Source organism: Piliocolobus tephrosceles, chromosome 5, assembly GCF_002776525.5.
Source record: "Piliocolobus tephrosceles isolate RC106 chromosome 5, ASM277652v3, whole genome shotgun sequence".
In the NCBI taxonomy this organism is placed as follows: domain Eukaryota; kingdom Metazoa; phylum Chordata; class Mammalia; order Primates; family Cercopithecidae; genus Piliocolobus; species Piliocolobus tephrosceles.
The window spans coordinates 12,145,889-12,160,799 of record NC_045438.1 but is presented as its reverse complement, the minus strand read 5'-3'; the positions used below and the strand labels follow the sequence as shown (position 1 = coordinate 12,160,799).

Sequence of the window (14,911 nt, the reverse complement as noted above, 5' to 3'; positions counted from 1 at the left end):
GGTTGGGCAGCTACGGAGGAGTCCGAAAACAAGGGAGTAAGAGGCAAAGCAGGCGAGGACCCCGGGCTGGGGGGATCTTGGAGAATGTGCTCTCCTTCATGCCTCCCAAGAATGTTGCTCCAACCTCTCAGTATCCTCACATTCATGACCTGTGACTGTCTGAGAAAACGGGAAATGTATTATGTACCATGGGAATGCAACATTGTCTCTCTAGAGACTGCACATGCGATCTAGTCTCACGCCCAGACACCCCATTTGAGGAAGCTCGTAGTCCAAGCAACTGAATGTGTTAAAAGGCTGAGCACTTGAAACAGATTTCCACTCTTTTCAATTGAGGTATACTTTTACATAGTGTGAAATGCACAGATATTTTATTATTATACTTTATGTTCTAGGGTACATGTGCACAACGTGCAGATTTGTTACATATGTATATATGTGCCATGTTGGTGTGCTGCACCCATTAACTCGTCATTTACATTAGGTATATCTCCTAATGCTATCCCTCCCCCCTCCCCCCACCCCACAACAGGCCCCAGTGTGTGATGTTCCCCTTCCTTTGTCCCATTGTTCTCACTGTTCAATTTCCACCTATGAGTGAGAACATGTGGTGTTTGGCTTTCTGTTCTTGCGATAGTTTGCTGAGAATGATGGTTTCCAGCTGCATCCATGTCCCTACAAAGGACATAAAATCATTCTTTTTTATGGCTGCATAGTATTCCATGGTGTTTATGTGCCATATTTTCTTCATTCAGTCTGTCATTGATGGACATTTGGGTTGGTTCCAAGTCTTTGCTATTGTGAATAGTGCCGCAATAAACATACGTGGAAATGCATGGATCTTAAATGTCGTTTGGTGAGTTTTGATGATCACCTATACTTGTGTAACCCACACTCCCATATGATACAGAACACTTCCAATACTCTAGAAACACCCTGTGTCAAGGCTCATTCAATTCCTGCTACCCTCTTCCCACTGCCAGAGGGAAATACTATTGGTTTCCTTCACCAAAAATTCGTTTTGCCTCTCCTCAAACCTGATATGAATGGACTCACACAGAACATACAATTTTGTATCTGCTTTCTTTCCTTAATATAATGTTTTTGAGTTCCATCCATCCTATTTGAGAGGGTCAGTCACTTCTTCATTTTAATTGCTTAATAATATTCCATTATATGAATAGATCACAAATTATCGATTCATTTTCTCATTGACTGACATTGTAGTTGTTTACAGTGTGGGGTTATAAGAACTAGAGCTGCTGTGAATATTCTTGTAGATCTCTTTGTGGACTTCTGTTTTCATTTCTATGGGGTAAATATTCAGGAATAGAATTGCAGTTTTGTGGGCTACCCCACAAACTCATATTTATTTAACTTTACAAAAAGCCAGCAGACTGATTTCCAAAGTGGTTGTGCCGTTCTGTACTTTAACCAGCATGTGAGAGAGCTGCTCATCCTCACTCCACATCAGTGACAGCACTTATTGTTGTGTCTTCTTAATGATACCCATGCCCATTAAGTGATGGTGACATCTCGTGATGGTTATAATTCTTATTTCTTTGATGGCTAAGATGTTGAGCATTTTTTCAGGTGCTTATTGTCCATCTGTCCATCGTCCCCTGAGAAATTTCCTATTCAATTCTGTTGCCCATTTTAATTAGGTTGTTTGTCCTCTGGTTAGTGAGTGGGAGAAACATTCATACTCTAGGTACAAATCATTTGTCAGATATATGGATGGAGAGGATTTTTCTTCCAGTTTGCTACTTACCTATTGATTTTTTAACAATGACTTTTGATGAACATAACTTTCATTTTATGAAGCCCAAATTATAATTTATTTTCTTTTAGCTCTAGTGTTTTCTGGGTCCTGCCTGAAAAAAATTTTGCCTTCCTCAAGTTTGTGAAAATATTATACATTTTCCTGGAATTGTTTTATTTCAGCTTAAGTTTTAGCTCTTACATTTAGATCTAGGAGCTTTTGCACATTAATTTGGGGTGGAAAGTAGAAGTCAAAATTTGTTTTTATTTTTGTTTTCTAGATGGATATCCAGTTGTTTCACAATGATTTTGGAAAAGATGTTTTTCTTTATTGAATTGCCTTGTCACCTACATAGAAACTAAATTTGTCAGGTATATGTGGATCTGTTGTTGGACCATCCATTTCTATATCTGTATACTTTTTTTTTCCAGTACCACATATCTTGTTTACTGTGCCTTTTTAAGTCTTTACCTTTGGGTAAGTAAGTCCTCCAACTTTTTTCTTCTCTTTAAATATTGTCCTGGTGATTCTAGCATATACATTGTCACATTAAGAAAAAAAAAAGACTGCTGAGAATCTGCCTCGGTATGGGCTGAATCCAAAGATCAATTTGGTGAGAAGTGATATTGACTCTTTTAATATATAAGCATGATACAGCTTTATTTAGATCTTTTGATTTCTTCCTTAACAATGTTTTTTAGTATGCAGTATATAGTTCTTGTGCATATTATGTTAAATGTATCACTAAATATTTTGTGGTTTTGATACTATTGTCAGTGATACTGCTCTGACATTTTTATTTTCCAGTTGATTATTGGCAGTGTATAAAAATACAACTACTTTTAATATATTGTCCATGTATATACTTATGTGTTCTCCAATCTTGCAGAATTTAATTATTAGTCTTCAGGACTCTCTGCATCCATTAATTAAGCTTTCTGTGAATATAGGCTGTTTTACTTCTTCCTTTCCAAACTTTAGGCCCTTTCTTTCTTTCCTTCCTTTTTTTCTCTCTTTTTGTTTTGTTTTCAGGTCTTATGGCAATAGTTGTGACCAATGTAGTAAAATGCTGATTAGAAGTATTGAGAGCAAACATATTTTTCTTATTCCCAGTCTTAGAGAGAAAACATTCATCTTTTACCATTAAGTTGATGTTATCTGGAGGTCTTTTGTAGATGCCCTTGATCAAGTTAAAGAAGTTCTAGTCTATTCATAGTTTGCTGAGACATTTTATCATGGATGAGTGTTAAATTTTGTCACATTTTTCTTCTGAATCTATTATATAATCATATGATTTATCACTTTTATTCTGTTAACATGTTAGATTACATGGATTGTTTTGTAAATGTTAAGCCAGCCTTGGATTCTTGAAGAGAAGCGTCACTTGTTTGGGATGTTCATCATGTTAATGATTAAAATTTTGTTACATCTTTTTATGTTTATGTTCACAACACATAATGTGCTATAGTTTCTCACAATATCCTTGTCTACTTTTTTACAACGAGGGTTTTTTTTTTTCTCACAAATTGAGTTGAGAAGTGTTCCCTTCTCCTCTATTTTCTGTAACAGATTATGAAGAATTGGATTTCTTTTTAATAATAATAAAATTTCTAATGATGCCATCTGGGCTTAGAGTGTTGTCTGTGGGAAGTTTATTGATTTATTAATATAGATTAACCTGTTAAAGATTATATACACATGTTGCCTTTAATAGATATCAGGTTGGTTAGAAATTTAGTTTATTCAGTGTCCAATTTGCTTATTTGTTTTTTTTTTTTTTCTTAAGGAATTAGTCCATATTATCTAGGTTATTGAATTTGTCAACATAAAGTTGCTCTCAATATTTGTTTATTAGCTTTAATATTTAAAGGATCCCATAGCAATGACTCTTCCCCTTTTTCACTCCTGATGTTGATGGTGGTGCTCCCTCCTTTGTCATCAGTTTAGGCAGAGTTTTATCAATCACATGAATCTTTGAAAAGAACCGACTTTCTGTTTCACGGATTTACTCAATTGTTTGTCTGTATTCTTATACACTGGATTTCACTGATTTTCATTCTTTCTTTTCTTCCACTTGCCTTGGATCTCACTTGCTTCTTCTTTTCTAGATTTTTAAATTATCTTAAATCAACAGTTCTCAAAGTTTTTGGTCTTAGGACCCCTTTAACTCTTAAAAAGTATTGGGGATCCTAAAGAGCTTTCATTTTGTAATATATACTATGAATATTTATTGCATCCGAAACTAAAAATGTTTTTAAACATAATAGACAATCACATATTTTATTAGCCATCAGAGAGATAATGTGATCAAACATTATGTAGCCGCTGGGAAACTCTACTGTACACTTATCAGGAAATGCAAGTGAAATGGTAAATACAATCTTTTTTTTTTTTTTAATTTTAAAGTGTTTTAACCTCATAGACTGTTTCTGAAGGGATCTCAAGAAACTTCTTCAGGTTTCTCCAGACCATACTTTGAGAAATGCTATCTTAAGTCATTGATTTTTACATGTTTCTATTTTCTACTCAAAGCATTTAAAGTTATAAAACCCTAAAAACATTTGCTGCATCATGCAAAGTTTGATATATTGTATTTCTACTATTATTCAGTTCAAAACTTTTCTAAATTCCTTGGTGGTTTCTTCTTTGAATTATGAAGTATTTGGAAATGCGTTGCTTCATTTTCAAATATTTGATAATTTCCCAATTTTTTTGTTATTTATATCTCATTTAATTCTGTTTTGTTCAGAAAACAGACTCTGTATCATTTTAATTCTTTTAAATCTGTTGAGACTTGCTATAAGGCCACACATATGGTATATGTCGGTGAATGCCCCATGCATACTTGAATGTGTATTCTGCAGTTTGGCATAGTGTTAAATAGGTTGACAATTTCCTTTAAAACATATGTATTCTTTCTGATTTTTTGTGTATTTTTCTATTATATTTTGTTTGGGAAGATGTATAACCATATGGAGAGAGACATTAGGCTATCTCCAACTCTAATTGTGGGCTTATCTGTTCATCTCTTTAGTTCTGTCAGTTTTTGCTTCATATATCATAAGGGCTCTTATGAGAGTACAACCCAGTTAGCATTGTTAAGTCTTAATGAATAAACCTTTTTTCACTTAAGAAATAACTTTTTCATCTTGGTATTATTTCTTGTAGATTACTTTGGGATTAACATTACCCACTCCAGTTTTCTTCTGATTCTTATTTTCATGATACATCATTTTCCACACTTGGTTTTTGAGCTAGCTCTTTACAATTAAAGAGCATGTATGGTAAAAAGAACATAATTGGGCTTTGAATTTTATTCCGCTTAACAATCTCTGCCTTTTATTTGCAATGTTTAATCCCTTTATATTTCATATAGTTAGGAGTATATTAAATATACTTTCAGTTCAGTTTAAGTCTACCATAATGCTATGTATTTTCTCTCTTTGCCATATCTTCTTCATTCTTTTTTCTTTCTTTCTGTCCTTTTGGATAAATGGAATATTCTTATTATTATCTATTCCTCTAAGTTTACATTTTTTAAGTTGCTCTAGGATTTACAATAACCCTTTTTAACTTACCACCTTCAACCATTTGTTTATATTATATAACTTCATGGATAATGTAGTAAACTTAGAACAGTATACTTCCATTTATCTCCTACATTATTTATGTGACTATTTTAAAATTTTTTACTTTTACATACACTAAAATAGCAATACATTGCTATCATTTTACTTCAAGTAGTCTATTATTATCTTTTTGTTTGTTTGTTTGTTTTGAGTCTCCTTCTGTCGCCCAGGCTGGAGTGCAATGGCACGATCTCAGCTCACTGCAACATCTGCCCCCTGGGTTCAAGCGATTCTTCTGCCTCAGCCTCCTGAGTAGCTGGGATTACAGGCATGCACCACCATGCTCAGCTAGTTTTGTATTTTTAGTAGAGATGGGGTTTTACCATTTGGTCAGGCTGATCTTGAACTCCTGACCTTATGATCTGCCCAAATCAGCTTCCCATCAATTATCTTTTAAAGAAATTAAGGCACTAAATATAAATATTTTACATTTGCCATTTATAGGGTTCTTCCTTGCTTAGTATAAAGTTCCCATCAGGCACTACTTTTCTTCTACCAAAATAGATTGCTAGAACATCTTTTATTATATAAGCCTAGTAATGAAATATTCTCTTAGTGTTTTTTTTTATTTGCTGGGGGGAGGCAGAATATGTATTTATATAACATTCATTTTCAAGGGATATTTTTGCTGGATATAACATTCTATGTTAATCCTTTTAATTTTTTTTCTATCACTTTAAAGTTGTTATCTGATTGCTTCTGACCAGCATAGTTTCTGACGAGAAGGCATCAGTCATTTTTACCACTATTATTCTGTGTAAACATATGTGTTCTTCTTCTGGCTTCTAATAAGATTTTTCTTGTTGCTTCAAGTGTTTTTTCTGTCCTAATATCTCTTTCCTCTCTTGTGACTTGCTTTACACATATATGAAATCTTTTGATATTTTCACAGGTATTCTTGAGGCTCTGTTTCTTTATTTTTTCAGTCTTTGTATGTGTGTACTGCAGTTTGTATCACTTCTATTGAATTATTTTCTAGTTAACTTTTTCTTCTGTAATGTCTAACCTGATGGTAAGTCTATCCAGTAAATTTTTCACTAAACATGTACATTTTTTAGTTATTCAATTTCCTTTTGGCTATTTTATAATTTTCCTCTGTTGATATTATCCATTTGTTTCTTTCATGTTCATGTTTCCTTTAAATCCTTGAACACAATTATGACATGTATATTTCAAATCTTCTTGCCAATTTCTTTATTTCTGGGTCTGTTTGTACTGAGTGCTTTTTCTCCTGGTTATGGACCACACTGTCTGGTAAAGTTATAAATTTAGGTCACACATTGTGGATGCCACATAACTGAGCAACTTGATTTTGTTGTTTGCCTCTAAAGAGGGTTGAATTTTCTTATGGCAATCAATTAACTTACTTGGAGATCATGCTGATTATTTTAGAATTGCTTTTCAGCTTTACTATGCTGCTTCCGGAGTGGCCTTTATTATAGGAAAACACTAATCCTACTTCCAAAGTATGGCTTTATGTGGTGACTACTGAATGCCCAAGATGTTCAGCGAGGTCTCTCCTCTGGCTGGTCAGAACTTAGATAACCCCAGTGCTATGTGAGCTCTGGCATCTCCATTGAACTCACTGTTCCCCTGCAGTTTTTCTTTCCCCAGCAGCTGTTCTTTATCCTACTTTCTCTCTGGAACCTCTCTCTGTGCATATGCAGCTTTCTATGTAGCCAAAGACTTGAGGACTTTTCTATGGACATTCCTGGAGCTCCTTTCCTCTACAAATCCTTTCATGTTATTACCTAGCTTAGAAAATCTCAGTTGTTTTAGTAATCCCAAATTCCAGTCTCCTTCCTCAGTTCACCAAGACTGCAGTGGTCGGCTTGGGCTTCATCTCCTTGTTCTTTAGCCCAGGAGGGGTCTCCAGGAACAAAGCCAAGGGTATTATAGGGTTGATCTCATTTGATTCCCTTTCTAAATTATCTCAGTTTATCTGTTCTCCAATATGTAAAAACAGTTTTTTCCATATATTGTATACTCATTTATGGAAGAAAGGCTGTCTTTGTTAGACCTGGTTTTCTGTTCATCTAACGGCCTCTTTCGCTTTTCAGCATCTGTGTATCTTGTTTTAGTTCTTCATGTCCCAGCAACCCATATCCTTTCGGACCTGGGTGCTTAGGACCCACTGTGTTTATACAGGTCAGAATATATATATACACACATATATACACATATATATGATATACAAGTGTATCATAAGTATATATATACAAGTATATGATACACATATATGATATACATATATATGTGTGTGTATATATGCACACATGTGTGTATATATGCACACATATGTATACATATATGTGTGTATATATATTCATACTTACATATAAAAAGTATATATACTTGTGACCCAAGACAAAAAAAGCAAATTCAACCTTCATTTTAGGGGTTGGAGGTTAAGATGATAGATTTCTATGGAGAAATATTGCACTGATATTTAGCGGGCATTGTGGAATGGTACTGTTTCTAAGCATTTGCTCATATGTACTCCTGAGCTTTCAATTAATGTGACCTCATCACCTGCAGATATCCTCCTGCTTCCATAAAACTACTCAGGAAATACAGCCAGCCTAAAATTTCTCTTCTCTCAGACCCTTTCTTCAAAAGCAAGGTTCTTGAGACATTTTTCTACACATTCTGGGTCTAAGAGAGCTTTGGTCCTGGGAAGTTGGCTCAAAGCATGAAGCATGGCTCTTTTAACAGAAATTTCAGTTGGCTGATGCCCCTCTTACAGTAAAAATCAAAGACATACGCATTTGGGTAGTTTTCTGGGGTCTTCTGATGCCGGTGTGGTGTCATAGATGACCAAGATTGACACTTCTTTCCTGTGATGGTGGTGGAGGATGTGCCTCGGTAGCTCTGCCCATCACCATGGTAGCACTCCTGGACCACAGGGGTAAGCTCAGGTGGTGCTGAAATTAAAATAAAAGAAATCAAGCTTAACAAATAATGAAAAAAAAGAAGCGTGAAGCAATTTATGACAAAAACAGTACAGTAGCCTCTGAGAATTATGACTGTTCTCTTTTCTGTATTAGCAGACAGATTAACATTAAAAATAGATTTATAGCATTTTAGAACATTAATAATTCTTAGTAATATTTCATTTAAAACCTGGGTGGGAAAGAACAGACAGAGTACTTAAAATTGGAAACTGCACTTATGTGCAAGCTCTTTTTTATGGATCTCTACTGAGTGTTCATGAGAACACGAGGGCAGATGAGAGGAGGATGCATTCGGCAGTGCTGACTGTGGGTGGTGAGTGGCTGTCAGTCGGGGGCAGACATGAAACCTTTATACATTTCTGTAGGTACTTCCCCAAACAAAGCCAAAGACCAAAGCTTCTGGGTGATAGGGCAGGAGATGGCCCTGCATCTAGGACTGCAGGCAAAGATCCACAGCTTCTCAGAGAGTGGTGGAGCCAAAAATCTTATTCCCTTGGAGAAGTTACAGGGAATCCTCTTGTGCCCAACATCCTGCATTGCAATGAAACAGAAGCCTACTACTCTTTCTTTCCAAACCCACCACAGGTACAAGTTTCATCAGAAGGAGGCAAAAGAACACTGAAAAATCACTACTTTCAAAGCTAAGCTGTGCTCAACTTAAGAGGGAGGTAGGCGAGGGAGATAAGTATTCTCCTATGTCCACCAAAAAGTGAGCACTCAGTAACAAGAAACAGCTGAGTGTCAGTGGGGTTAGATTATGTGTATGAAGAGATCTCCTTTGTAGTGCAGGCATGCAGTGACTGCTGAAATCTGGAGAAAACTCTTCAGCACCCCAAGCCCCACTCTAAGCAAAAGACAGCAGTAGTACATCACTGGAGGAATTTATATCTGTTTTGCACTTAAGGTAAAACTAGCAACCACAAATCCCAAATTCAGTTAAACTAGTGACTACATTGACTCAATTATCCACAACATATATTTGCAAGAGAAGGGTGTCCGTTTCAAAGTATAAACAATATTTACTGTAACCTCTACTGTTCTTCTATTTATAATGTCTAGTGTTTGATTAAAGAATTACAAGACACATAAAAAACCCAAGGGGGAAAAAAAGCCACTGTTGAATAATAAAGCAATCCAGAGAGTCAGACTTACAGAAGATGCTATCTGGAAGCTATCAGATTGGGATTGTGTGATACCTACGTTAATATGTTAAACAATCTTGTCGTAATGGTGGACAATATGCATGGATAGGTAGAGTATTTCAGCAAAGAGATGGAAACTATAGAAAAGAGTAACATGAAAATGCTAGAAAAAAAGTCACAACATCAGAGATGAAGAATTCTCTCAGTGGGCTGAGGAGATGACTAGACGCAACTGACAAAATAATCCATAAACTTGGAAATAGTTACTAGAACTTATCCAGACCAACACACCAAGAGAGAAAAAGAGTTACTGGAAAAAAATAAAGGAGAACAAGCTTACAAGATTTATGAAACAACATGAACGTTCTAACACGTGGGTACTTAGAGTCCCAAAAGGAAAATACAGAGAGAGAAAAGTGAAAAAAGAAACATTTGAACATATAATGGCTGTGAATTTTACAAGGACAATGAAAATCGACAATCTAGGCTGGGCACAGTTGCTCACACCTGTACTGTCAGCATTTTGGGAGGCCAAGGTGATGGATCGTCTGAGGTCAGAGTTTGAGACCAACCCGGCCAACATGGCAAAACTCTGTCTCTACCAAAAATACAAAAATTAGCTGGGCCTGGTGGCACATGCCTGTAGTCCCAGCTACTCAGGAGGCTGAAGCAGGAGAATCACTTGAACCTGGGAGGTGGAGGTTGCAGTGAGCCGAGACTGTGCCACTGCACTCCAGCCTGGGTGACAGAGTGAGGCTCCATCTCAAAAAAAAAAAAAAAAAAAAAAAAAAGAGAGAAAAGAAAAAATCAACAATCTACAAATCTAGGAACTCAGAATATCTCAAGCAGATTAAACACAAAGAAATTCATAATAAACACATCATAGTCAAACTGTTGAATAACAAAGATGAGTAAATCTTAAAGGTAGTCAGAGAAAAATGACCTATTGAAAACATAGGAACAAAATCAGATTTCTAGTCAAACTATTTAAAACAGAAGATAATGGAACATCATCATTAAAGCGCTGCAAGGAATGAAACTCTCAACTCAGCATCTATGTTCAGCAAAATTACTTTTAAAAACTGAAGGCAAAATACTTTTTCAGACACTGAAAATCTGAAAGACTTCAGCAGTAGCAGACATGTGCTACAAAAAATGCTAAAGGTTGTTTTTCACAGAAAGAATCTGACACCAGATGGAAATTGAGATCTACCCCAAAAGATGAGAAGCACCAGAAATGTAAAATAAAGAAACAAAGAAAATATTTAAAATAGTTTTATTCTTAATCACTTTAAAACACAACTATTAGGGCAAAAATAGTGTTAATGTATTGTGAGATCTATGACATAGTAGAAGTAAGCTTCTATTACAAAGAGTGATAGTGTAGCATTTTGGGAGGGTGGAAGTAGAATTGCAATGATGTAAGGTTTTTGTAAGTCAAGTAGAATTATATCATTTGAAGGTGGAATGTGAAAAGTAAAAAATGTAGAAAATACTAATTTTTTTGTAGAAAATACTAAAACCATTAAAAATTAATATAATAAGTAAGTAGTGGAGATAAACTCAATCTAAATGCAGGCAGAAAAAGATGAAACAAGGAACAAAGTTTAAATGGGACAAAAAGAAATAACTAACTTGATGGTAGATATAAATTCAACTCTATTAACAATTGCATTAATGCAAATGGTTTGAACATCTCAATTTAAAAGCTGAGATAAATTTAAAAGAGATACAAATTTAAAAGATATATCATACAAATACTAGTGAAAACAGAGCTGTAAGACTGTATTTATATCACCATAAAGAGAGCTCAGAACTTCAGAAGAAGGAATATTCCCAGAGATAAGAAAAAACATTACATAATGATAAAGGAGTCCTTTCATCAAGAAGACATAACAATCCTAAATAAATATGTGCCTAACAACAGAGCTTCAAAATATACAAAACAGAGTTATGATCTAAAAGAGAAATAGACTAATCTACAGTTAAAGTTGGACACATCACCATTCATCCTTAGTAGTCAATGAAGGAGGAGACAGACAATCAGTAAGGATACAGAAGAACACCAGCAACCAACTTCACCTAAATGACCTTGAGGGAACATCCCACCCAACCACCACAGAAGACACATTCTTTTCAAGAGCACATGAAACATTCACCGAGATGACTATATCCTGAACCATAAGACAAACGTCAACAAATCTAAAATAACTGAAATCATATAGGGCATGCTCTCTGACCACAATAGCATTAAACTAACAAAGCTACTGTATATTGTGATGACGCCACTGGTGTACAAAAATAAGGAGAGCACTTGGGCCCTCAGTAAGCTCCCATACCCTTGCTTACCTGTGGGATCCAATGGTTCCGTGGATACTGGGGAGGACTCACAGGACGGTATCTTACAGTACTCCCACCGCACTTGGCTGTCAGTTGTATAGCACCATGGGGCCTTTTCTCCATCAGGATTGCGGCAGTAGTTTTCATCCAAATTTCTGAAAAAGAAGTGGTTGTGAGTTTAGCTTTCCAAAAAAAAAAAAAAAAAAAAGTCTGGGGAACCACACTTTGAGAACAACTGTTACAGGAAAAAACGTGCTAAAGTTCATTTCCTTTACTTATGACTAGATCAGTTTTTCTTCGAGAATACTTTATCCTGCATTCCTATAGTAACTAAAGCTAAGGCAAAGTCAATGGGATTTCACATTCCATAGCAGCAGAATGAGACTGGAGAGGACTTACTTGCAGGGAAAGTTTTCTGGTGTCCTGTTATGTGTGTGAGGGGTCTGTGCACTCCAGTGCTGACAGGTGTGCCCGGAAATGGTAACAGCCACATTCCCACGATAGTTTTCACCTGTTCCCTTCAGACACTGGTAGGTGGGACCAGAAGATGGTGGAGGTGTTGCTTGAATGGGAAAAATAAATTACAATGAATAATTTTTTTCTTTTTGAGACAGAGTCTCGCTCTGTTGCCCAGACTGGAGTCAGTGGCATGATCTCAGCTCACTGCAACCTCCACCTCCCAGGTTCAAGTCTTTCTCCTGCCTCAGACACCCAAGTAGCTCAGACTATAGGAGAGTGTCACCATGCCTGGCTAATTTTTTTGTATTTTTAGTAGAGGTAGAGTTTCACCATACTGGCCAAGCTGGTCTTGAACTCCTGACCTCGTGATCTGCCTGCCTCTGCCTCCCAAAGTGCTGGGATTACAGGCGTGAGCCACTGTGCCCAGCCCTACAATGAATAATTTTAAAATAGAGAACGCACAGATGGATGTTAATGAGGATGGCTGCAGGGTGCTCTGGTCTGCTTGTCTTCTCCTCAGCCTCTCTTGGAATTTGGCACTTGAAAATTGTTTCATGTTTTCAGAAGAAATAAATTTAGTAGCATCTATGCCTGTGAGACCCTTCATGAGGAACTCCTCCAGGGAAAGACACTTGGGTAGATGCTTCTTTCTATGTTCTCTTTGCTCAGTCCTTCCTACCTGGTAAGTATCAACACATATCACCTCCTACCCTGAATTCTCACATACACCAAAGGTCCACTCTATTTCCTGAAGAATAAATTATTCACTGAGTAGACATAACTGAGCGATACCCAACATTCCATAAAAGCCAAACAACAGGGAAAGAGTCCATGGAAAGAAGGCAAAAAACACCTCCAAGGAAAAGTGGTGAATCCAGAAATCAAGACATTCTTGAGGAAAAAAAGAAGATGACAAAAAGAGAAACCGAAAACACAGAAATTGATATTCACAAAAAGGGAGAATGCCTGAGGAACTTCTGCTTTCAAAGGACACGTGTCAGAGGAAAGGAGGGGAGGCCAACCCTCACTGAATCCTTTTTAACCTTTCATGCCTGTCTTTGTCTTAGTGTGTAATCCTTTGCTTCAAATTCTCAGAGAGGAAAATATGATAAAATTGTTTACTCCACATCATTTCTACTAGGTCTGCCATTTCATCTTCTCCTCCTGAACTCTTCCCCACCCCCACCCCTCACCCTCTGCTCCCCAAGTTGGAAAAACTGGACACCCACAGACCTGAACATTGTAAACAAAGACACTCTTTGTTTACAAAACAACTATTAGAACTCTGGTTAAAATGAAATTCATGTGTCAGAGAGCATGGGTCTGATTTCCTTTTAGCACAGAGAAAAGTAGAATAGGACGAACAACACCCAAAGCCTACATTTCAGTGAACTTCTGAGGTGGAAGTTTCAGATGCAAAGAAAGAAAAATATGATAAATGGACGCTCTGATCAATCACCTACAGTAACCAATAACCATAACTGTTTTAAACCAGCAATAAAATGAAGACCAATAACATCCCATGGGACTTGTAGGTCACTTTTCAGAGGCTGCACTCAGGCACTGACATATGTTTTCTTCTGATTTCAAGAACAGGGCAGATCAGAATCCCGGAATCTGGGTGTGCACCATACTCACTGCAGCGGGGGATGTCGCAAAGTTCCCAGCGCTTGTTGGGGTGGGTGGTGAAACACCAAGGCCGTGGCTCCCCATCGGGGTTACGACAGTAATTCTTCTTCAGGTTCTTGTTTGGAAATCTGAATGGACAAGAAATATTTTAGTAGCACGGAACATTTACGTTCATGGATGAGTCTTTTTCAAGAGCAAACATTGAGCACCTGCTGTGTGCTAGGCACAGTCAGGCACGGAGGAGGTAATTGGATGAAGGCTGTGTTCAGAGACGCCAACTAGGAAACAAGGCTGGCCCTGTATTCCAAGGACTTTCTTTTTCTGTTTTGTTTTTAGAGGCAGGGTCCCACTTATTGTCTAGGCTTGCGTTGAACTCCTTGAACTCACTCAAGCAATCCTCCCACTTCCGCCCTTTAAGTAACTAGGACTACAGTCATGTGCCACCATGCCCAGCTGCCAAGCACTGTTTTTCTAACAGTTTACATGTGTAAAAATCACTCAACAGAATCAGTGACTTTATCATTTTGGCTATCTAGAAAGCTGATGTAAGCAAACTCTAGTTATTCAACCACAAATAATAGCAGTCTTTTTTTTTTTTTTTTTTTATTATACTTTAAGTTCTAGGGTACATGTGCATAACGTGCAGGTTACATATGTATACATGTGCCATGTTGGTGTGCTGCACCCATCAACTCGTCAGCACCCATCAATTCATCATTTATATCAGGTATAACTCCCCAATGCAATCCCTCCCCCCTCCCCCCTCCCCATGATAGGCCCCAGTGTGTGATGTTCCCCTTCCTGAGTCCAAGTGAGCTCATTGTTCAGTTCCCACCTATGAGTGAGAACATGCGGTGTTTGGTTTTCTCTTCTTGTGATAATTTGCTAAGAATGATGGTTTCCAGCTGCATCCATGTCCCTACAAAGGACGCAAACTCATCCTTTTTTATGGCTGCATAGTATTCCATGGTGTATATGTGCCACATTTTCTTAATC

The 14,911-nt window shown here is 36.9% G+C and overlaps 1 protein-coding gene across 1 annotated transcript in view; it reads right to left on the bottom strand.

Annotated features, from left to right (window-relative positions):
• LOC111550287 (plasminogen) overlaps window positions 1-14,911 on the bottom strand; it is a 59,458-nt gene that overhangs the window by 24,038 nt on the left and 20,509 nt on the right. The window contains exons 7-10 of the mRNA XM_023223618.2: window positions 13,925-14,043; window positions 12,227-12,389; window positions 11,837-11,982; window positions 8,156-8,315 (exon numbers count right to left, since the gene is read on the bottom strand). Coding sequence (XP_023079386.1) covers window positions 8,156-8,315; window positions 11,837-11,982; window positions 12,227-12,389; window positions 13,925-14,043 — 588 coding nt within the window. The remainder of the gene's footprint in view (window positions 1-8,155; window positions 8,316-11,836; window positions 11,983-12,226; window positions 12,390-13,924; window positions 14,044-14,911) is intronic.